The 24,568-nt window shown below is 54.2% G+C and overlaps 1 protein-coding gene across 1 annotated transcript in view; it reads left to right on the plus strand.

The window, feature by feature from the left end:
• KLHL7 (kelch like family member 7) overlaps window positions 1–24,568 on the plus strand; it is a 428,793-nt gene that overhangs the window by 40,940 nt on the left and 363,285 nt on the right. Inside the window, exon 2 of the mRNA XM_085631525.1 lies at window positions 7,386–7,488. Coding sequence (XP_085487651.1) covers window positions 7,386–7,488 — 103 coding nt within the window. The remainder of the gene's footprint in view (window positions 1–7,385; window positions 7,489–24,568) is intronic.

Genomic DNA, 24,568 nt, shown 5'->3' on the forward strand with positions numbered 1-24,568 from the left:
GATCTATATGTTTGTCAGTATTGGTCTTGAATCGCTAATTGAGAGTCAAAGTGACAAGACGTTGCCAGGGATATTGACTAGGAAAAAAGTCGAACACCACCCAGTATTAACTAGTGATGAGCAATGAATTAATATATTTCTTCCTTAGAAAAATAAAATAAGACGTGGGTTCATTATAGGCAGAAATAACAGGTTTACAGGTGTAAATCTGCAGTGAGGTTGAGTGCATTGGGGGCAGTTGAAAGTTGCAAGAAAACATGTGTGCAGCTTAGGTGCAACTAACATATAAAAATCCTTGAATTGCTTCCTTCCTCATGTTCAACTTCTCTGTATCCGGTTCTATCATAAGAGACTAGTTAAGATGAGTAGGATTTAGGGCCTTATTATACAACGCTGTAATGTACCCAACTACCCAACCGTTTTTCCATACTCCATAAGCCAATTGGTCTTTATGCTTCTTTATGTATGGAAGTGTTTGGTGGCTGCTACCTAGGCTGGAACAAGAATACCCCAAATTATGAGATTGAAGACTATTGTGGAAAAGGCAGCTAATGGGCAATAATAACATTACAAAAATACTTTTGGAATTCTTGGTTATTCTTTACTAGGGGCTGGTCCAAACTTGCTGTTAATAACAAAGATTGGGGCAGAGTCGGCTACAAAGGTTGAGCAGTATGCTGTTAGAGTTGCAGCTCTGCTTAAAAGTACATGTACACTATTACCAATTCTGAAATATTTCCATGAGAATGCTTTAAGGCCGCGCCAGTTGCAGGTTTCCAGACTGGGAAGGGGTGAGAGAGGAGTTTGTAAATGCTCACAGACTTGCAGGGAAACTACACCATGTTACACCTCCTAAGAGCCCCTCCCGTTGGAGTTACCCCTGCTTAATATTATGCGATGATGGCACACTATTATGCAGTTGTGAATAGATGGAAAATTCCATATCGTTTTGTGAATTCTTAGAATGGGTATATCTAGCAATTTTCAAATGTAAACCCGTTTACTGCCGAAAATGCTGTTATGAATTGGATGAACTGTGTCTAATTCTGAAATGAGTATTTGCATGTCTGACGCTGTGATCTCTGTCATATCTAAACCAGGGAAGGACCCCCAACTATGCGCCTCTTATCGCCCCATTGCCCTACTAAATCTATACGTGAAGCTTTATTCCTCTATTTTAGCTAGGTGACTTAATGACCTCATGCCTGATCTTATACACCCTGACCAATCGGGATTTATCAAGTGGTGACAAACACATGACAACACCCGACGAACAGTACACCTAATAGAGAATGCCAACAGACGACATATCCCTGCGGTGTTGGTGGGTCTGGATGCCGAGAAGGCCTTCGACAGGGTAGATTGGGCATTCCTCTTTAACACCCTCACAAGCTTTGGATTCGCACCTAAATTTATCACCATGATTCAAGCCAATTATATTCACCCGCGCTCGAAGGTACAAGTTAATGGAATTCAATCAGCCCCCTTTTCCCACTCAAGGGGCACCCGTCAGGGATGCCCACTCTCGCCCCTGCTTTTCGCCCTGAGCATCGAACCCTTGGCGATGGCCATCAGGGCCAACCCTGTTATTCAGGGAATTCCTTTTTGCGGTGACTCACACAAAATATCACTCTTTGCTGATGATGTCCTCTTGTCACTCTCTAATCCGGATGGGTCCCTGCCCCCTTTGCAGATTGAACTAGCGAGGTTTGAAGCGGTGGCGGGCTTTAAGATAAACCTTGGCAAATCGTACATACTCAATCTCACTCTTCCACGGGCAGAAATGCACGCGCTTCAGCCCCTTACTCCCCTTCAGTGGACCACTTCCTCCATACAGTATCTAGGGGTCCAGTTGACACCCCAGGTCAAGGGTCTCTTTGATGCAAACTTCCCCTCCGCTCTCATCAGTATACAAAAAGATCTTACGAGATGGAGCCTCTTTTTCTTTCTTGGCTAGGCCGTATACATGTCATCCAAGATGACACTCCTTCCTAAGCTTCTCTATCTATTCCAAGCCTTACCCTTTGAACTCGATCCGGATTTCTTCCGTCGAGCTAAATCCATGATTCTACACTTCATATGGCAAGGAGGGCGGGCCCGCTTTTCTTTCACACTACTACGATGCTCCCGAATGGAGGGCGGAGTGGGTCTCCCAGATATTGCATTATACTATAAAGCAGCACAGTTGAGAGTTCTGACAGAATGGTCCAAACGAGATTCCGAAAAACACTGGCTGCATATGGGTCGCAGTGTAGCGGGGAGAACTAGTTGGGACTTAGCTTGGCACCCCAAGAAGGATCGACCTAAGAATGCCTATCTTAGCACCTCGACGCGTACCACTCTGAAGGTGTGGGATTCGATAGCGGGAGATGACCCGTGGGCAACTTTCCCTTCCCCGTTCACACCGCTCCATTTCAATTCAGCTTTCCCCCGGGTATGTGTGAGGGACCCTTCGACACCTGGAGGGAGGGAGGTTGCCTCGCTCTGACCCATCTCTTTCACAGTGCTGATAACTGCAAACGAGACTATGGCCTAGAGAACACAGAACGGTACCATTACACTCAACTGTTACACTGGGCTCTCACTCCACAGGTACGGGAGGCGGCCACCCACCCCCCCACGAGATTTGAAACCTTTCTCGCCAAAACTACCACCATGGAAGGGGTAATCTCGTTATTATATAACTTCCTGCTCACTACCGCACTCTCCCCACGCCCACGATACATGACCCTGTGGGAGGGCATTCTGCAACGAGATATCTCAGAGGAGGAATGGTCACGACTTTGGACTGACATCACCAAATTCAATCACTCCATGGAGCTCCGAGAGGCACATCTCAAGACCATGATCGACTGGTACATTCACCCTTCAAAGCTCAAGCAAATCTTTCCCAATACCTCTGACAGATGCTGGAGGGGATGCAGTCTCTTGGGTGACTTCCAACACATCTGGTGGGGCTGCCCCTCCATACGCCCCTTCTGGGAAGAAATACTAGCGCTCATGAAGGATATGTTAGGGTACCCCATCCCAACCTCCATGGCAGGCATCCTCTTGGGGCTTCGTGACCCAACCCTGGAACACTAGACTCGAGCGGACAAAGCAATAATGTGGCTCTGTATAGGAGCGGCTAAAGTGACTTTGGCAGCTGCCTGGAAGCAAAGAGAGGCTCTGGCGATTTCCCTTTGGCACTCTCTGCTGTGGAAGCTACTTAGCCTAGAACAAATGTCCGACATTTTCCAGGACAACTACAAGAATTTTGAGTTCAGGTGGGGACCGTTGGTCACCTTCCTCCCCCGAGGACTACCACTAGCTGTATGTCCCTCTTCTGTTAGAGCTCTGCACCTTTTTCAATTTTGAGTTATCGTCTCCTGATTTACGTTAAGTACACCTTTACGTTTGAGCCGCCACCACTGTTTTGGGGTTTGGGGTTTAGGTTATTCATTTCTGGATATTGTTTCTTGGGGACATATTTGACCTCTTATCGCTCCTTCACGTAGAGAGTGTTAGATAGCACCCCATCACAAAAGAAAGATGGGAGATCCAACGCAGTTTGTTTGGGTTTATATGATGGACACTGGAGACTGACCCGACCCCTCATACATTAGAAACTGTATCCTCTATTACTGCATTCCTGATACGATGTGGGACCGGGGACATTGGCCCGGCAATGTGACACTGCGCGACACCCTCTTGATTGATGATATGTCTGCCGATCACTGCGTTGAGCGAAATGATGGTTCTATCTTAATGAGGTACTTGAAAACATTTCAATAAACACAAGTTTGACAAAAATGACTATCGTGGAGGATATGGAATTCTGTCAAGTTAATAAACAGTTAGTATATAGAGGGGGAGAGACAAAAGAAAGGATAGTGCCGGAAAACTAAACAGAAACATGGGGTGGCACCTCCGAAACCTTTTCTTATATATGCATTGAGGTTGAGTCGAATAGCCAGGTCTTGAGGTTCTTCTGAATTGAGTCAGCAATGGGGTGCTCATGGCTTTGGCGGGGGGTAGGAGAAGGATCGTTCTCTGGTAACTGGTCTTGCGGATCCTAGGGACAGTGTCAAGGTCCAGTTCGGCGGAGCAGAGGTGTCTGGTGGGTACGTGGAATGAGAGGTGGTGGTTGAGGTATGCTGGTCCGGCGTTGTGGAGGGCCTTGTAGGCATGCATGAGGAGCTTGAACGTGACTCTTTTGTTGACTGGGAGCCAGTGGAGTTCTCGCAGGTGCTCGGAGATATGGCTGCGGTGGGGGATGTTGAAGACCAGTATGGCTTCTGCGTTTTAAACGTTCTGTAGCTTCCTGAGGAGTTTCTGGGGATGCCTACATGGTGTGCGTTGCCGTAGTAGAGTCTGCTGCTGATAAGTGCGTGGGTGAGTGTCTTTCTGGCCTCAGTGGGGATCTACCTGAAAGTCTTTCGAGCAGGAGAAGAGTGTGGAAGCATGATGAGGAGACAGCGTTGATCTGGCAGTTCATCGTGAGTTAGAAGTCTAGAATGATGCCGAGGTTTCTTGTGTGGTCCGTTGGTGTGGAGGGGGCGGGGTCCTGTTGCAACGGGCAACCAGAAGTCTTCCAAAGCGGAGGTGTTGGGCCCCAGGATGAGGACTTCGGTCTCGTCCAAGCTGCGTTTGAGGCAGCTGTCTCTCATCCAGGCAATGACTGCCTTTATCCCATTGTGGAAGTTGTTTATGGTATTTGGGCTCGTTGGTGAGAAACAGTTTGGTATCGTCAGCATAGGAGACAATGTTGAATCCATGGTACCTGACTATGGCTGCAAGCGGGGCCATGTAGACATTGAAGAGGAAAGCGGGGCCATGTAGACATTGAAGAGGATGGGGCACAGGGAGGAGCCCTGGAGAACTCCGCAGCCGATCTCTGTGAGTTCAGAGAGGAATGGTGGGAGTCTGACACGCTGTGTTCTGCCACTGAGGAAGGAGTGGATCCAGCCCAGTGCTTTGTCGCAGATGCCGGCATCATGGAGTCTTTTGCTTAGGGTGTGGTAGGAGACGGTGTCGGAGGCAGCAGAGAGGTCCAGGAGGATGCGGGCAGCTATTTCTCCCTGGTCGTGCTTCGGAATCCAGATTGAGAGGAGTCTAGGACGTGGTTGGATTCGATGAACTTGTAGAGTTGGGCATTGATGGCATTCTATATGACCTTGGCTGGGAAGGGGAGCACAACGATGGGTCTGAAGTTCTTGAGGTCTGTCGGGTTGGCAGACAGTTTCTTCAGGAGGGGGTTGATTTCGGCGTGTTTCCAGTCATCGGGGAAGGTGGCGGTCACGATGGAGTAGTTGATCGTCCGGCAGAGCTCGGGTGTGATAGAGGTGGCGGCTCTGTTGAAGATGTGGTGCAGGCAGGGGTCCGAGGGTGCTCCGAAGTGAACGCTTTTCAAGGTCTTGAGAGTCTCTCGGTGATGAGCGGGGTCCAGTTGAGCAGGATTTGCTGGGGGTCGTCATGTGTGGTGGTGGCGGAATTGGTGAGCGAGTCTTTGGTGTCAAAGCTGTTGTAGGTATGCTTGATCTTGTGGTGGAAGTTTGTTGCACAGGTCTTGAGAGGCTGGGACTTCTGTGGTTTTGCTGTTGGGTTTGCAAATTCTTTGATGGGGGCGAAGAGTTCTTTGCTGTTGTGTGCGATGGCATTGATTCTATCTTTGAGTGCCGTTTTCGTTGCGGTTTTGAGGAGGATATGGTACGCTGTGATGGGGGCTTTAAAGTCTGTGTGGGCTTCTGGGGTTTTGCTGTTCCCCCCCATCTCTTCTTGAGCTGTTTACAGGTGCGTCTGGACTCATGGAGGGCGGCAGTGAACCAACTGGCCTTCTTGGAGTGGTGCTTTCTGGATGCGTTCTTTAGTGGCGCGAGCACGCTGGAGCAGTTGGAGATCCATATGTGGAGGTTGTGTGCTGCGGTTTGGCATCTGTGGATGCCGTTGGTGTAGTTGTGCTGAGGGTGGCACTGAGCTGTTCGGAGACCTTGTTTCTGTTATGGCTGGGGCGGTGGGTGCAGTGGTGTAAAGGGGGTTTGGTGAAGGAGAAATGAACACTGGTGGTTTTTCCAGAGAAGTTCAGAGGTGTGGCTGTAGGTGATGGTTTCGCTGGCGGAGAAGACCGGGTCGAGTGTGTGTCCTGCTACGTGAGTCGGGGAGGTGACTAACTGCTTGAGACTGATGTTGGCGAGGTTCTCCGGAAGGGATGTGGTGTTCTGGTCATTGGGGTTGTGCAGGTGGTAGTTTACATCGATGAGTAGGATGTAATCGGAAGATGCGAGAGCCTGGGGTGCAATGAAGTCGATGATGGTGTTGGTGAAAGGCGGGCGGGGGCCAGACGGTCTGTGTACGAGGGTGCCGCGGAGGGTGGTGTTGGGGTTAGTCGTTCATAGAGATGGAAGTAAACCAAGCTGAATATGTGACATGTATCCCACAGATCCCGCGAGAGACCAGTATCCGAAGTGACTGGATCGTGGCTCTATGCTCCTCATCACGCTCACTCACACCAAATGATTGGAGTGTCCGGGGCTACACGATCGCACAAACCTACTGTCGTTTTTAAGCATTCCATAGTATCATGTGTTTTTGTCTCTTCTTGTGTCCTAAAACAGTCTTTTAACAGTTGTTTCCATTACAGACATTTTTTAGCACACTAACAATTTTTTGGGGGATGTTTGCAAATGCTGTAATTCCTCAAAAAATCAGCATGTCTTTCTCCGCCTATTTTAAGCCCAATTCAAAATCACTATTTTGCTACATCAAAAATAGCAAATGCGCTGGTTTAACTCCTTGTGTGTCTTACACAAATTGTTTCACTAGGAAGCTACCATGAAAGTGGAGACTGGCACGAGTTTGTGTAGCAGAAATTTTAAGTAAGTCTGAAAGGCACTTAAGACGTATTGAATATGCAGAGGGGGAGGAGCGTAACTAGATTTATGAGCTTTCAGTAAACCTGCTTTCAGTAAACCTTTTAAAATGTTCTTCTTTCTGTCATAAAGGAAGGAAGAGGACCACCTTATTCTTGCCACTTTGTTTTTCAAGTCAAAGCTGCAGTTCTAAAATTATAGTGTGGGTTCATCTTTCTTTCAATGTAAGGAGGTGATGCATTTGAAAAAAGAAACATACACGGGGAATACAGAGCACAAAAACAGATGCCAGGAACATCATTGGCCATGGTAATATTCCATTCAGGGATTGTGTATAAAAGAAAGTTTACTGTCAGACTTTGCACAACAAACCAAAAATGTGAGACTGTTTGTTAATAACATGTGGTTAATAAGATACAGTTCTATATGTATCCCATTTATTGGCTCATATTTTTAAATGCTTAAAGAATGGACATGCATAGTTATCCTCTGTCTTATTCTGCCACTCACACTGTCATCCTGTATTTCATGTTACAGAAAACTCTCTGTGACGTGGTTCTCATGGTGCAAGAAAGAAAGATCCCTGCTCACCGCGTGGTTCTTGCTGCTGCCAGTCATTTCTTCAACTTGATGTTTACAAGTAAGTAGTGTAATACCATGAATTTCACTTATCTTTACATAGGAGAAGTAAAGTATAGAGAATTGCTCTTGTCTTCTTGTGGCAGGTGTGCAGCATTGCGTTTGCCAGAGTTCTGCGTGGTGCCTACATCACTGACCGTCTGTTGGGACCATGAGTGATGTTTGTACTTAATTCTTGTAGTGTAAAACAAACACAGAACTTAAAGAGAGTCAAGTTTTTTTAGGATTAAAGGTTACTGGTGGACATACTGATTGTGGCTCAAGAAAGGAAGCGCAGTTCTTGGTGGGTCACAACATAATTGTAGTTCGCCGCAATGATAATCCCTGTTTTGTGTCATTGCTGTGCATCTATAAAGTAGCATGTTCTCACAAACGACGTACCTATTAAAACATTTCATGAAAAACAGACTATTGAAGCAGATATTACACTTGTCTTATAACAAGCTATTGATGAAAAAAAAAAAGGCACACTCTCTTAACGACAAGCGAGTCAAGTGCTTGGACCCGATCGCCTGTTTTGTTTAGCATTATTTGCATATGTTGTTAAGGCAAATGTAAATATGGTGCATTAAGTTTCATTACCATATAGGTCAAGGCAACATTAGCTTAGGTGAGAGGGCCAACGATTTGCATGTGAATGCTGAAAAGGGGTTTAAAAGCAGGGAACTTGTACAAGAGCAAGGATGATGTTCTGAAGGCATTATTAAATGTCACTGAAGGGTGACCGGTATGATCTGAACTGAAACAGTAGCACCTTAATTTCTTCATGGAAGATAATGACTTACAGAATGTATTTTCCTTTTTGTAGGGTGCATTCATTTCTTCCACATGCCACTTTCTATTGTGTTAATCTTATGACTTCACCAAATACCAGCCCTCAACATGGCGTTGAAAGCTTCGCATAATCTCTTGTGGCCTGGTTTCTTAAAATTTGTCTTTCAATACCATCATCAAAGGTTCTCTGTATCCCAGGATCTGCATTTTGGATGTGCCTATATCTACAAATCTCTGTTATAATTTATAGAAAATTAAATAAAAAAAACTCTTAAACAATCGAGCTTGATTAATAATCCAAGAAACCAGCATGTGATTTCTTTCCTGCTGAATGCCCATGATGTTGACCTTTAATGGCAGAATAATTCTTCCTATTTTAAGCTGATATTTTGGCAGCTTAACCATTTTTTGATTGCTTACCCCAACTGGAGAGGTGTTTGTCTTAATAATGCTCAGGAAAGGAATAACTTATTAAAAACATTCACATCTTAGTCATGACAAGAAATTTATATAAAGCCATGTGTAAGTTGGGATGGGAATTCCCCCGTCCTAGTAAACGGGCATGTGCCTCTGCTGTGAATGCCAGACAACATGTGACTGGTGCCCCGACTTTTTCTTTTACTCTGGCATCTAGCTTTTCTTTCATGAGCTCAGAGGTTGAGACATGTCTCTGGTAATGCAAGGTCCAGAATCTGTGACCTTGAGAAGTGTACTAATCATGCCCTCATAGTGGTGGCACTGTGCTGTGGCGCTGTACAGTGTAATGTGAATCAGTAGAATGTTCAGAATATTTTTTCTTCGTCAAGTAGAGTGGGCTTCTGGCTCCTCTGGGGTGAAGTTCAGCTTTAAGTGAAACCCAGAACTTTGTACTGATATTCTGCTTGCATGTTGTGTGCATATATGTGCAGTGAATGTGTAGTACATGCATGGTGGTAGAACTCTTGTGTGTTGTGAGAGTCTGAATACAGGGAACATTAGAGTATATTTTTGGTGCCCCTAGATTAGCAATGCACAAGATAGTGGATGGATATAGCTTCCCCAGAAAGTGAAAGTGTATTGCATGCATTCATGTGACTGGAAGATTGTTAGAAAGGGTAGATGGACCGGGAGGGTCGGCCGGGGTCAGGAGGAGAGGTCTCCGGGGAGAGCCGTCTCCAGCGATCGTACAGACAAGTAACTTCCCCCCCTCACAGACAGATACCACACACGGATAAGGTTCAGTGTTCTTTATAAGCACTTCTTAAGGTACGGTTGAATGGTACAAGGAGGTCTGGACTCAGGGGTCCCCTCGATTCAAGTCTCTCAAAGCAGGGTAAGGGGTAGCGGGACAGTCTGTCTACCAGTCAGGTAGTTCGGATGAGATGATGACTAGCTCACAATCCTCGAGCTTGGTGGCTTAGTTGGTACGGGCCGCGGCAGCGCCAGCAGGTCCCGGTTGAGATGGTCGGTACACGGTCCGCGGCAGCGCCAGAAGGTCCCGGAAAGATGGTCGATGTACGGTCCGCGGCAGCGCCAGCAGGTCCCGGTGAGGATGGTCGTTACAACGGGCCGCGGCAGCGCCAGCAGGTCCCGACGAGGATGGTCGTTACAACGGGCCGCGGCAGCGCCAGCAGGTCCCGACGAGGATGGATGTTGCAGAAGGCCGCGGCAGCGCCAGCAGGCAGGACGATGGTTCACAAGAGCGGGCTATGGCAGCGCCAGTAGTCCGTCAAGGCTGAGTTCTCTCGGTGTCTCTCGACTCCAGGATACAACTGCCTTCCTGCTCCGGAGTTGCCCCAGTTATAGGGCAGGCGCCCTTTGATGTCCGGACCCTCGCACTTGGAGGTCGGAGGGCCCGGGATGAAGGTGTCCAGACACCCAGCAGGGGGTGGAGCCAGCGCCTGGGGGAGCTGGAGGCGATCGGCACCTGGCGGGGGAAGAGCTCTTGACACTTCGTTCTCCCATTGACCTGCCAAGTGGTCCGCTCACCTCCTGGGTGGACGGTGGTGCCGGGATGTCGGGGCCGGCCAGGCCCGGGGTTAGGGTCGGGGCGAGGCCACGCGGCCTCGTGGTGCAGGGCCCAAGATGGCGGCTTGAACCGGCCGGGGGAGCCGGTGGGGCTGGGCCCCGTGATGAGTAGAGGTCCGAGGGCAGAAGATCCGTCGGGAGACGGGGTACAGGTGCTTGTCGTGGGTTATGCCTGGTGGGCCGGAGCTCGGGCCCTGTCGTGCGGGGAGGGAGCAAGCCCTTCGTGTGGCCTGTCCAACATGCGTCCCCCCCAGCTGAAGGCGGGGAGAGTCACCCATCTCCTTGGGGACTCTCTTCGTCGAGGCGGAAAAAGCGGGACAGGCCATCCGCGTTGGCGTGGTCTTGGCCTGGTCGGTGCTCCACAGTGAAGTCCATTCCCTGCAGGGAAATGGACCAGCGCAAGAGTTTTGGGTTCTCCCCCCGCATCTGCATCAGCCACTGCAGGGGTCGATGGTCGGTTTGTACCCGGAAGTGGGTACCGAAGAGATAGGGCCGGAGCTTTTTGAGGGCCCACACCACTGCGAAGGCCTCCCTCTCGATGGTGCTCCAGCGCTGTTCTCGGGCCAGGAGACGTCGACTGATGAAGGCCACCGGCTGGTCATGACCTTCGGGGTTTAACTGAGAAAGGACGGCTCCGATGCCGTGGTCGGAGGCGTCGGTCTGTACCACGAATTCCCGACTGTAATCGGGGGCCTGGAGCACAGGGGCGGTGCACAGGGCGGCCTTCAGCTTCTCGAAGGCCGCTTGACAATCGGGGGTCCAGTTAATCCGCTTCGGTTGGTTCTTGGACGTGAGACCCGTGAGGGGCCCCACGATGCTGCCGTAGTCCTTCACGAACCGCCGGTAGTAGCCGGTGAGCCCCAAGAAGGCTCGGACCTCGGTCTGGGTGACGGGGGGCTGCCAGGACTGGATGGCAGCAATCTTAAGTTGTAGCGGGGCCACCAGCCCGCTTCCCATTTGGTGCCCAAGGTAGGTCACAGACCCTTGGCCAATTTGGCACTTGCCGGCCTTAATTGTGAGGCCGGCCCGCTGGAGGGCCTGTAGGACCTCTTGGAGGTGACGGAGGTGGTCGGGCCAGTGGTGGCTGTATACAGCGATATCGTCCAGGTAGGCAGCGCTGAACTCTTCGAGCCCCGCCAAGACCTGGTTCACGAGGCGTTGAAACGTGGCGGGGGCATTCTTCATGCCGAAGGGCATGACCTTGAATTGGTAGTGGCCATCGGGGGTAGAGAAGGCTGACCGTTCCTGAGCCCTGGGTGTGAGGCCGATCTGCCAGTAGCCCGCCGTTAGGTCGAAGATACTAAGGTAGCGGGCGGCCCCCAGCCGGTCGATCAGCTCGTCTGCTCGGGGGATCGGATGAGCGTCGGTCCGGGTGACAGCGTTCAAGCCCCGGTAGTCGACGCAGAATCTCAGTTCAGGTGCGGTGCCGGGGGCAGCGGCTTTGGGAACCAATACAACCGGACTGGCCCAGGGACTCTCCGAGGGCTCGATGACCCCGATTGTGAGCATCTTGGCCACTTCCTCCTGTATGCAGGCCCGTACCCGATCTGGTACGCGGTAGGCCCGGTGTCGGACAGGGGGACTGTCCCCGGTGTCCACGTCGTGCAAACACCAAGGGGTGACCCCGGGGGTGAGGGAGAACAGGGTAGCGAACTGCAGCAGGAGGTTCCGGCAGCCCTGGCGTTGCTCCGAAGTGAGGGCGTCAGAGAGCCGGACCCCGTCCACGGAGCCGTCATTCTCCTGAGTCTTCAGAAGATCCGGGAGGGGTTCGGAGTCTTCCTCGGCCCCACTGTCCGTAGCCATCAGGAGGCTGAGTTCTGAGCGCACAAAGTGTGGTTTGAGTCGGTTGGTGTGGAGGACCCGGAGGGGGTTCCGGGAGGTCCCCAGGTCGATGAGGTAAGTGACGGGGCTTTTGCGCTCGACCACTTTGAAGGGCCCCGTCCACTTATCTTGCAAGGCACATGGTTCGGTGGGGGACATCACCCATACTTGTTGTCCAGGCTCGAACTCAACGGAGGAGGCATTGTGATCATACCACCTCTTCATGTCCTCCTGGCTGGCCTCGAGGTTCGCCTTGGCCATCTGTCTGAAGCTCCGGGTCTGATTGCGTAGGGCCAGGATGTATTTGAAGACGTCTGGAGGGGTCTTTAGGGGGGCCATCTCCCAACCTTCTTTTACTAGGCTGAGGGGCCCTCGCACAGGGTGCCCGTACAGGAGTTCGAAAGGGCTAAAACCGAGGGACTTCTGGGGAACTTCTCGGTAAGCGAAGAGGAGGCACGGGAGTAGTACATCCCACTGGCGACGGAGGGGCTCTTCCAATCCCCCAATCATCCCCTTGAGAGTGCGGTTAAACCGCTCCACTAGTCCGTTCCCTTGGGGGTGATAGGGGGTCGTGAATCTGTAGGTGACCCCGCATTGTTGCCAGAGGGACCTCATGTATTTGGATATAAAGTTCGTGCCTCGGTTGCTGACGACTTCTCGGGGGAAGCCTACCCGGGAGAAGATCCCCATTAGGGCCCGGCCAACCACCGGAGCTGTCACGGTCCGTAGGGGCACCGTCTCGGGGTAGCGGGTGGCATGGTCCACCAGTACTAAGATGAACCTGTGTCCTTGTGCCGTGCGGGGGTCCAGAGGCCCCACAATGTCTATCCCCACCCTCTCGAACGGGGTGGTGACCACAGGGAAGGGTTGCAGAGGGGCTTTCAGCTTCCGACCACTCTTCCCGCTGGCTTGGCATGTGGGGCAAGATCGGCAGTGGTTCAGGACGTCGTTCCTCATTTTCGGCCAGAAAAAGTGGGTCACTAGGCGGCTGTACGTTTTGTCCTGGCCCAGGTGTCCAGCCAGGGGGACATCGTGTGCCAGGTTGAGCAGAAAGTCTCTGAAGCGGAGAGGTACCACCAGTACTCGACCGGCCCCCAGCTCGGCGATTCTTTGCTCGCTGTATAGCAGGTCGTTATCCCAGTAGACCCAGTGAGTTCCGGTGGAGTCCCCTGCGTTCTGGGCGCTGGCTTGTTGGCGGAGTCCCTCGAGGGAGGGACAGGTCTTTTGTTCCTGGCGGAACTGTTCTTGGGTGGGCCCCCCTTCTTGACGCCACTGAGCCAGGTCAGGAAGGCCCTGGGATTGCGCGTCCCCTTCGGTCGTCGGGTCTGGGAGGCTGGCCTTGTCGTTGTCTTCTACTGGGGCGACCGGGGGCGGAGGTGCCGGCCATTCCGGTTCTTCTGATCGAGGGACGGCACGGGCGGCCATGGACCGGGTGGTTATGCAGGCCCAGTCCGGGAGGCCCAGCATCCCCAGGTGCTCCCTTCTCTCAACGGTGGCCCACGGGGAACTCTCGAGGTCATTCCCCAGGAGGCAGTCCACGGGGGCATCGTCCCGGACCGTCACCTTCAACAGGCCGGAGACCCCTCCCCATTCGAATGGGACGCAGGCCATTTGACACATACTTTCAGAGTTGTCTGCCGAGCGGACGGGGCAGAGAATGTTCGGCAGGATCTGCTCGGGCTTCACCAGGTGACAGCGGACGGCCGTCACACTGGCGCCTGTGTCGCGCAAGGCCTCGGCTCGCTGTCCATTAATGGTCACCCACTGACCGTATTTCCTGGTGTTAGCGGGTAGGGGAGCCCGCGGGACCATGTCTCTTCCCCCTAAGCACGCCAGGACCATGGCGGCCGGCTCCCACTCTTGCTGGGCCGGCTCATACTCTTCTGGTTCCTCCGATGATCGCTCTTCCCCCAGGGCGGCGGCAGCTACCTGGCGGGGCTTGGGTGCTTGGTTCTGCGGGCAGCTCGGGTCATTGGCGTAGTGGCCGACTCGCTGGCATCGGTGGCACGTGACGTTGGCTCGGGCCCCAGGACGCCACAGGGGGTTGCCCCGGCCGGCCGGAGGCGGGGTGCTGGCCACGGGTGTTGTTGGCAAGGCGTCTCTCCCTCGCCCCTGGCCCCCTCCTCCTCCCCGAGGACGGTGCTGGCCTGGGTTGCTTCTGTTCTGTTCGTGTGGCCCCCTCCGGCCCACTCGGGTGCTTTCCCATCGGTCAGCTTCGGCGGCGAGCTGCCGGGGGTCAGTCAGCTTACTGTCGAGGAGGTGCTGCCTGAGCTCGACGAAACAGTTGTTCGACAGGTGCTCCCATACCATAAGGTTAAAGAGTTGTTCGTAAGTGGTGACATGGCTCCCCTTTATCCAACCCTCGAAGGCACGGCTGAAATAGTTCACGTATTCTACCCAAGTTGTACCTGGGATCCGGGTGCAATCTCTGAACCTCTGGCGGTACATCTCGGGTGTGAGGCCGTAGCGGGTGAGGAGGGCAGCCTTCATGTGGTCGTAGGACGACATTTGGTGATCTGGGAGCTGCAGTAGGGCATCGCGACCCTCGTTGATAAACCTCCCCCAAAGTCCGGCTCCCCAATCACTCCGGTCGATCCGGTGGGAGGTCATGGCGATCTCGTAGGCTTTAAACCACTGTTGTATGTCGTCTTCTCGGACATACTCGCGGACAACATCCTTGGGGATGTGGACTTTTTTCTCGATTGGCCCCGGGGTGTGTGGTCGCTCAGGCACCCCCAGTTCTTTATTTTGTTTCCGAAGTTCTATCTCCGCTAGTTGGCGCTCGTGCTCGAGCGTTATTTTTTTCTCCTCCAGCTCTCTCTGTCTCTGCTTCTCTTCTCGTTCATCTCGGAGCCGCATATGCTCGAGGTTGAGTTTCTGTTCAGCTAACTTGAGTTCCCCATCCATCTTGAGTCGTGCCATTTCCAACTCGTGCAATCTGGTTCTTTCTCTTTCTCGGATCTCCTCCTGCGAGAGGCCCGTTCCCCGCTCCTCGGGAGCCGTGGCGTTCCCCTCTGGTGTGATGCTGCTTTGGTCGGAGGGTCCGGCGACCCCAGTTTCTGTCCACGACTCTAGGGCGTGCTTTAGATCATCCTTGGTACTCAGGCCGGTGGTAGCAATGCCAAGTTCTATGCAGAATTGTCTCAGTTCGCGGTGGTTGTATTCTTCTAATTTATCCATTTGGAAATTCTCGGTGGAGCTGCTATCTTTGGCTGACATCGTGTTTTTGTCGTGGGGTGAGCTACTCTCTGTACGATTACGCGTTGATTCGGATCCCGCCGCTGGCCACCAATGTTAGAAAGGGTAGATGGACCGGGAGGGTCGGCCGGGGTCAGGATGAGAGGTCTCCGGGGAGAGCCGTCTCCAGCGATCGTACAGACAAGTAACTTCCCCCCCTCACAGACAGATACCACACACGGATAAGGTTCAGTGTTCTTTATAAGCACTTCTTAAGGTACGGTTGAATGGTACAAGGAGGTCTGGACTCAGGGGTCCCCTCGATTCAAGTCTCAAAGCAGGGTAAGGGGTAGCGGGACAGTCTGTCTACCAGTCAGGTAGTTCGGATGAGATGATGACTAGCTCACAATCCTCGAGCTTGGTGGCTTAGTTGGTACGGGCCGCGGCAGCACCAGCAGGTCCCGGTGGAGATGGTCGGTACACGGTCCGCGGCAGCGCCAGCAGGTCCCGGAAAGATGGTCGATGTACGGTCCGCGGCAGCGCCAGCAGGTCCCGGTGAGGATGGTCGTTACAACGGGCCGCGGCAGCGCCAGCAGGTCCCGACGAGGATGGTCGTTACAACGGGCCGCGGCAGCGCCAGCAGGTCCCGACGAGGATGGATGTTGCAGAAGGCCGCGGCAGCGCCAGCAGGCAGGACGATGGTTCACAAGAGCGGGCTATGGCAGCGCCAGTAGTCCGTCAAGGCTGAGTTCTCTCGGTGTCTCTCGACTCCAGGATACAACTGCCTTCCTGCTCCGGAGTTGCCCCAGTTATAGGGCAGGCGCCCTTTGATGTCCGGACCCTCGCACTTGGAGGTCGGAGGGCCCGGGATGAAGGTGTCCAGACACCCAGCAGGGGGTGGAGCCAGCGCCTGGGGGAGCTGGAGGCGATCGGCACCTGGCGGGGGAAGAGCTCTTGACACTTCGTTCTCCCATTGACCTGCCAAGTGGTCCGCTCACCTCCTGGGTGGACGGTGGTGCTGGGATGTCGGGGCCGGCCAGGCCCGGGGTTAGGGTCGGGGCGAGGCCACGCGGCCTCGTGGTGCAGGGCCCAAGATGGCGGCTTGAACCGGCCGGGGGAGCCGGTGGGGCTGGGCCCCGTGATGAGTAGAGGTCCGAGGGCAGAAGATCCGTCGGGAGACGGGGTACAGGTGCTTGTCGTGGGTTATGCCTGGTGGGCCGGAGCTCGGGCCCTGTCGTGCGGGGAGGGAGCAAGCCCTTCGTGTGGCCTGTCCAACAAAGATGAAGAGCCAGAAACTAAATAGAGGAGGAGGGAAGCAGATATTGAAATGATGACCTTGTTAGCAAAGGTCTGCTTATTAGTTCTTTCTGAGCACTACAGTTCCTGTTGCGCATGGTGAGGTAGCTTCTAGGAAGAGCCTTTCCATTTATCTGTCCCTGATTACTGCTTCAGGAAGGCTGATGACAGCCAGTTACAGAAATCTCACATTCCGTTGTGCCCTTGAGAAACATCAAGAAATCGACATTTGAAAGCGAACCACCCTAAACCAGTTTTGATGTCTTATACTGTGTATTCACATCCACTGGCTTGGAAATATGTCTAAAAGTGGGATCTAAACTACCCCATTTTGCTCCAATTCCAACTTCTTCATGCCCGATAGAAGTGAGTGATAGCCATCACCGTATATCTGCCAGAGCCTGCCTGTCACTCTCTCACCCTTGCTTATGCAAGGGTCAGGGAGTCGGGCACTTTTCTCAGGCCCATATGCAAATCCATCATTCTAGTTGCTGTAGGCCCAAGGGCTTACCTGGAGCCAGCCCGGCCTTCCATTGTCTATGATCTTCGGGTTCTACCACCAGATGATGAGTGACAATGTGACTTTTTTTTATAGCAGGCCCCGGGCATTTTAGTTGCTTTATTTAAACAATTGTGCTGGAACGTTCATCCTTTCCCCTCATTTTTAGACTTCACCTGGGCAGCACTTACGCTGTATCTTCGAGAAATGCTGTATTCAGGATATATGCATTCAACACGTTCAGCACTTCTGGTTGGTTAGTTGTCCTACCTTTCAAAATTCCTTTACTCTGGTTGGTCAATCCTGCCCCTCTCTCCCGCCTTTGTGTGCTTGGTTTCTCCCAGCGCACCAATTGTTTTTTTAGGTCTCGCCTAGCGACGCAGCTCATGCGTTGCTCGACTTGGCGAGATCTATTGCTGTGGGTTTTGCCTCCGAAGGGAGACAGGTGACGTGCACTTGCCCAGACAGCAGATGTGCACGCATACGGCAACGTGCGCATGGCACGCTTTCACTTTCCCTCCCTCCGTCGGCTCCAGATCATGGTATTGCTTTGTTGGTTTTGGCTTATTTTGTTTAATTTACCTTCAATTTAACATTACCACGTATCTCAAGTAATGTGCATGTGCTGTCTCTCCCAGCCCCTCCCACAACGCTACTTGCCCGCCCCCACCCCTCAGAGATCGCTGCTTTTTTAATGTAAATTTGTACAATTATATAGTGTAGGCACAGGGCGATTACATGATTTGCCCAGATTCACAGGATGTTGAGCCGACCCTGAGGCTCGAAAACTGATCTCCAGTCCTGAGTCGGCAGCTCTGATGCGGCCGCTCATTGGAGGAGGGAGCGGGGTAGAGCTTGGGCCGCTCTGTGGACTTGTTTCCTCAGTTACAGCTCGGCACAAGACCTTTGAAGAGCGGACATTTCACAGTAACAGCTGACGCGCGACTCCATGTCCTTGTTAAAACACTGGCTTTACTGCAGTATCCTTGGTCAGGTCAGATGGACCTCATTGTTGGACCTGGGAAAGTATATGTTGAAGTGTTACGTCATTACCAACCCAGTTTAACGCCACCTGTCACAAGCGCTGTATGAGCTTAAACACGTGCCAACATGTTTGACTATTTTTGATAAAAAGGCCGATTTCAGTGTAGTACTTTTATTGTAAGCCTCTTAATGACCACTAAGTTATGTTTTTATAAAAGGGCCCATTTACGGCTATTTCTTCCAGATGTGCGGAGAACGCACACATCTGTTGGGCTGCATGACTTCTTCAAACATGATTTTCCTCAGGTCAATGAGGCATAACGTTTCAGCTGCTCATTTTGGTACTTTACCATTGTCATTCTGGCATAATGTTTGAAACCCTTTCTGGAGGTGCCTGTCTTCTTTTGTAGTGCCTTTAACGTTTTTGTTATACTGTATAGTGAAAAATGTGCTGTGAGGGAATGAAACATTTGTTACTGTTTGACTCTTGTCAGCAAGATATGCTCTGCAGCTGTCTGCAGAGACTGTCTGAATTATGTGAGATACAATACTTGTCTGTTATGGTAATAGCCATGACGGTAGCAAAGTATTTCATCGTCAGGTCCCAGAAGCTGTCAGCTGCTGTTCCCGTAGACCTGTTTGATTAGTTGGTAGTCCATATTTACATGGTGAATGTGGCAAGAGGTCACCCAGGCTGAAATCTGAAGGATCTGGGGGGAAGTAGAAGTAGAGCGAACAGTGCAAGTGAAAGAGGTCCTTCAAGAATGGACTGACTTAGTGATCCGAGGTGAATGTTATGGTAGATTCTCAACTACAAGATAAAAACAAGCATTTGCAATGCAATAGGTCTCGCATTTATAAGAGTTTGAGCTATTGGCATTGTAAAATTACAATGCCTTTTATTCATGTTTTGGTTTTAAAACAAATAAAAGGCATTGTCATTTACAATGTCAGTAGCATAAACTCGCATAAAAGCAGTGTGCGACATGCAGCAGTGTGAGGCGTGCAGCAGTGTGAGGCGTGCAGCAGTGTGAGGCGTGCAGCAGTGTGAGGGGTGCAGCAGTGTGCGGCGTGCAGCAGTGTGTGGCGTGCAGCAGTGTTTCGTGTAGCAGTGTGAGGCATGCAGCACTGTGTGGCATGCAGTGGCTTGCAGCAGTGTGCGGCGTGCAGCAGTGTGCTGCGTGCAGCAGTGTCGTGCAGCATGCAGCAGTGAGTAATGCAGCAGTGTGCAGCAGTGTGTGGTGTGCGGCGTGCAGCAGTGTGTGACGTGCAGCAGTGTGTGGCGTGCAGCAGTGTTTCGTGTAGCATTGTGCGGCGTGCAGCAGTGTGCGGCGTGCAGCAGTGTGCGGCGTGCAGCAGTGTGTGGCGTGCAGCAGTGTGTGGCGTGCAGCAGTGTGTGGTGTGCAGCAGTGTGTGGCGTGCAGCGGCGTGCAGCAGTGTGCGGCGTGCAGCAGTGTGCGGCGTGCAGCAGTGTATGGCGTGCAGCAGTGTGAGGCGTGCAGCAGTGTGAGGCGTGCAGCAGTGTGAGGCGTGCAGCAGTGTGAGGCATGCAGCAGTGTTTCGTGTAGCAGTGTGCGGCGTGCAGCAGTGTGTAATGCAGCAGTGTGCGGCGTGCAGCAGTGTGCGGCGTGCAGCAGTGTTTCGTGTAGCAGTGTGAGGCATGCAGCACTGTGGCGTGCAGCGACGTGCAGCTGTGTGCAGCGTGCAGCTGTGTGCGGCGTGCAGCAGTGTGCGGCGTGCAGCAGTGTGCTGCGTGCAGCAGTGTGAGGCATGCAGCAGTGTTTCGTGTATCAGTGTGCGGCGTGCAACAGTGTGTAATGCAGCAGTGTGTAATGCAGCAGTGTGCGGCATGCAGCAGTGTTTCGTGTAGCAGTGTGAGGCATGCAGCACTGCGGCGTGCAGCGGCGTGCAGTAGTGTGCGGCGTGCAGCAGTGTGCTGCGTGCAGCAGTGTGCGGCGTGCAGCAGTGTCGTGCAGCATGCAGCAGTGTGTGGCATGCAGCAGTGTGTGGCATGCAGCAGTGTGTGCCGTGCAGCAGTGTGTGCCATGCAGCAGTGTGTGGCGTGCAGCAGTGTTTCGTGCAGCAGTGTGTGGCGTGCAGCAGTGTGTGGCGTGCAGCAGTTTCGTGTAGCAGTGTGCGGCGTGCAGCAGTGTGTGGTGTGCAGCAGTGTGCTGCGTGCAGAAGTGTGTGGTGTGCAGCAGTGTGCTGCGTGTAGAAGTGTGTGCCGTGCAGCAGTGTGTGGTGTGCAGCGGCATGCAGCAGTGTACGGCGGGCAGCAGTGTGCGGCGTGCAGCAGTGTGTGGCGTGCAGCAGTGTGTGGCGTGCAGCAGTGTGAGGCGTGCAGCAGTGTGAGGCGTGCAGCAGTGTGAGGCGTGCAGCAGTGTGCGGCGTGCAGCAGTGTGCGGCGTGCAGCAGTGTGTAATGCAGCAGTGTGCGCAGCAGTGTGTGGCGTGCGGCAGTGTGTGGCGTGCAGCAGTGTGTGGCATGCAGCAGTGTGCGGCGTGCAGCAGTGTGCGGCGTGCAGCAGTGTTTCGTGTATCAGTGTGAGGCATGCAGCACTGTGTGGCGTGCAGCGGTGTGCAGCAGTGTGCGGCGTGCAGCAGTGTGCTGCGTGCAGCAGTGTCGTGCAGCATGCAGCAGTGTGCAGCAGTGTGTGGCGTGCAGCAGTGTGGCGTGCAGCAGCGTGTGGCGTGCAGCAGTGTTTCGTTCAGCAGTGTTTCGTGCAGCAGTGTGCGGCGTGCAGCAGTGTGGCGTACAGCGGCATACAGCAGTGTGTGGCATGCAGCAGTGTGTGGCGTGCAGCAGTGTGTGGCTTGCAGCAGTGTGTGGCTTGCAGCAGTGTGTGGCTTGCAGCAGTGTGTGGCTTGCAGCAGTGTGAGGCGTGCAGCAGTGTGAGGCGTGCAGCAGTGTGCGGCGTGCAGCAGTGTGTAATGCAGCAGTGTGCGCAGCAGTGTGTGGCGTGCGGCAGTGTGTGGCGTGCAGCAGTGTGTGGCGTGCATCAGTGTGCGGCGTGCAGCAGTGTGTGGCGTGCAGCAGTGTCGTGCAGCGTGCAGCAGTGAGTAATGCAGCAGTATGCAGCAGTGTGCGGCGTGCAGCAGTGTGTGCCGTGCAGCAGTGTGTGGCATGCAGCAGTGTTTCGTGCAGCAGTGTGTGGCGTGCAGCAGTGTGTGGCATGCAGCAGTGTGTGGCGTGCAGCAGTGTGTTGCGTGCAGCAGTGTTTCGTGTAGCAGTGTGAGGCATGCAGCACTGTGTGGCATGCAGTGGCTTGCAGCAGTGTGCGGCGTGCAGCAGTGTGCTGCGTGCAGCAGTGTCGTGCAGCATGCAGCAGTGAGTAATGCAGCAGTGTGCAGCAGTGTGTGGTGTGCGGCGTGCAGCAGTGTGTGACGTGCAGCAGTGTGTGGCGTGCAGCAGTGTTTCGTGTAGCATTGTGCGGCGTGCAGCAGTGTGCGGCGTGCAGCAGTGTGCGGCGTGCAGCAGTGTGCGGCGTGCAGCAGTGTGTGGCGTGCAGCAGTGTGTGGTGTGCAGCAGTGTGTGGCGTGCAGCGGCATGCAGCAGTGTGCGGCGTGCAGCAGTGTGCGGCGTGCAGCAGTGTATGGCGTGCAGCAGTGTGTGGCATGCAGCAGTGTGAGGCGTGCAGCAGTGTGAGGCGTGCAGCAGTGTGAGGCGTGCAGCAGTGTTTCGTGTAGCAGTGTGCGGCGTGCAGCAGTGTGTAATGCAGCAGTGTGCGGCGTGCAGCAGTGTGCGGCGTGCAGCAGTGTTTCGTGTAGCAGTGTGAGGCATGCAGCACTGTGGCGTGCAGCGACGTGCAGCTGTGTGCGGCGTGCAGCTGTGTGCGGCGTGCAGCAGTGTGCGGCGTGCAGCAGTGTGCTGCGTGCAGCAGTGTGAGGCATGCAGCAGTGTTTCGTGTATCAGTGTGCGGCGTGCAACAGTGTGTAATGCAGCAGTGTGTAATGCAGCAGTGTGCGGCATGCAGCAGTGTTTCGTGTAGCAGTGTGAGGCATGCAGCACTGCGGCGTGCAGCGGCGTGCAGTAGTGTGCGGCGTGCAGCAGTGTGCTGCGTGCAGCAGTGTGCGGCGTGCAGCAGTGTCGTGCAGCATGCAGCAGTGAGTAATGCAGCAGTGTGTGGCATGCAGCAGTGTGCGGCGTGCAGCAGTGTGTGCCATGCAGCAGTGTGTGGCGCGCAGCAGTGTTTCGTGCAGCAGTGTGTGGCGTGCAGCAGTGTGTGGCGTGCAGCAGTTTCGTGTAGCAGTGTGCGGCGTGCAGCAGTGTGTGGTGTGCAGCAGTGTGCTGCGTGCAGAAGTGTGTGGTGTGCAGCAGTGTGCTGCGTGTAGAAGTGTGTGCCGTGCAGCAGTGTGTGGTGTGCAGCGGCATGCAGCAGTGTACGGCGGGCAGCAGTGTGCGGCGTGCAGCAGTGTGTGGTGTGCAGCAGTGTGTGGCATGCAGCAGTGTGAGGCGTGCAGCAGTGTGAGGCGTGCAGCAGTGTGAGGCGTGCAGCAGTGTGCGGCGTGCAGCAGTGTGCGGCGTGCAGCAGTGTGTAATGCAGCAGTGTGCGCAGCAGTGTGTGGCGTGCGGCAGTGTGTGGCGTGCGGCAGTGTGTGGCGTGCAGCAGTGTGTGGCATGCAGCAGTGTGCGGCGTGCAGCAGTGTGCGGCGTGCAGCAGTGTTTCGTGTAGCAGTGTGAGGCATGCAGCACTGTGTGCTGCGTGCAGCATGCAGCAGTGTGCAGCAGTGTGTGGCGTGCAGCAGTGTGTGGCGTGCAGCAGTGTGTGGCGTGCAGCAGTGTTTCGTTCAGCAGTGTTTCGTGCAGCAGTGTGTGGCGTGCAGCAGTGTGGCATACAGCGGCTTGCAGCAGTGTGTGGCTTGCAGCAGTGTGTGGCTTGCAGCAGTGTGTGGCTTGCAGCAGTGTGTGGCTTGCAGCAGTGTGTGGCTTGCAGCAGTGTGAGGCGTGCAGCAGTGTGAGGCGTGCAGCAGTGTGCGGCGTGCAGCAGTGTGTAATGCAGCAGTGTGCGCAGCAGTGTGTGGCGTGCGGCAGTGTGTGGCGTGCAGCAGTGTGTGGCGTGCATCAGTGTGCGGCGTGCAGCAGTGTGTGGCGTGCAGCAGTGTCGTGCAGCGTGCAGCAGTGAGTAATGCAGCAGTATGCAGCAGTGTGCGGCGTGCAGCAGTGTGTGCCGTGCAGCAGTGTGTGGCATGCAGCAGTGTTTCGTGCAGCAGTGTGTGGCGTGCAGCAGTGTGTGGCATGCAGCAGTGTGTGGCGTGCAGCAGTGTGTTGCGTGCAGCAGTGTTTCGTGCAGCAGTGTGTGGCGTGCAGCAGTGTGTGGCATGCAGCAGTGTGTGGCATGCAGCAGTGTGTGGTGTGCAGCAGTGTGCGGCGTGCAGCAGTGTGCGGCGTGCAGCAGTGTGTGGCGTGCAGCAGTGTGTGGCGTGCAGCACTGTGTGGCGTGCAGCACTGTGTGGCGTGCAGCAGTGTGTGGCGTGCAGCAGTGTGAGGCGTGCAGCAGTGTGTGGCGTGCGGCAGTGTGTGGCGTGCAGCAGTGTGTGGCGTGCATCAGTGTGCGGCGTGCAGCAGTGTGTGGCGTGCAGCAGTGTGTGGCGTGCAGCAGTGTTTCGTGTAGCAGTGTTTCGTTTAGCAGTGTGTGGCGTGCAGCAGTGTGCGGCGTGCAGCAGCAGCAGTGTGCGGTGTGCAGCAGTGTGTGACGTGCAGCAGTGTGTGACGTGCAGCAGTGTGTGGCGTGCAGCAGTGTGTGGCGTGCAGCAGTGTGTGGCGTGCAGCAGTGTGTAATGCAGCAGTGTGCGCAGCAGTATGTGGCGTGCGGCAGTGTGTGGCGTGCGGCAGTGTGTGGCGTGCAGCAGTGTGTGGCGTGCAGCAGTGTGCGGCGTGCAGCAGTGTGTGGCATGCAGCAGTGTCGTGCAGTGTGCAGCAGTGAGTAATGCAGCAGTGTGCAGCAGTGTGTGGCGTGCAGCAGTGTGTGGCGTGCAGCAGTGTGTGGCGTGCAGCACTGTTTCGTGCAGCAGCGTGTGGCGTGCAGCAGCGTGTGGCGTGCAGCAGCGTGCGGCGTGCAGCAGTGTGCGGCGTGCAGCAGTGTGTGGCATGCAGCAGTGTGTGGCATGCAGCAGTGTGTGGCATGCAGCAGTGTGGCGTGCAGCGGCATGCAGCAGTGTGTGGCATGTAGCAGTGTGTGGCGTGCAGCAGTGTGGCCTGCAGCAGTGTGCAGCGTGCAGCAGTGTGTGGCGTGCAGCAGTGTGTGGCATGCAGCAGTGTGCGGCGTGCAGCAGTGTGTGGCGTGCAGCAGTGTTTCGTGTAGCAGTGTGAGGCATGCAGCACTGTGTGGCATGCAGCGGCGTGCAGCAGTGTGTGGCGTGCAGCAGTGTGCGGTGTGCAGCAGTGTGCTGCGTGCAGCAGTGTCGTGCAGCATGCAGCAGTGAGTAATGCAGCAGTGTGCAGCAGTGTGTGCTGTGCAGCAGTGTGTGGCGTGCAGCAGTGTGTGGCGTGCAGCAGTGTGTGGCGTGCAGCAGTGTGTGGCGTG

Source organism: Triturus cristatus, chromosome 10, assembly GCF_964204655.1.
Source record: "Triturus cristatus chromosome 10, aTriCri1.1, whole genome shotgun sequence".
In the NCBI taxonomy this organism is placed as follows: domain Eukaryota; kingdom Metazoa; phylum Chordata; class Amphibia; order Caudata; family Salamandridae; genus Triturus; species Triturus cristatus.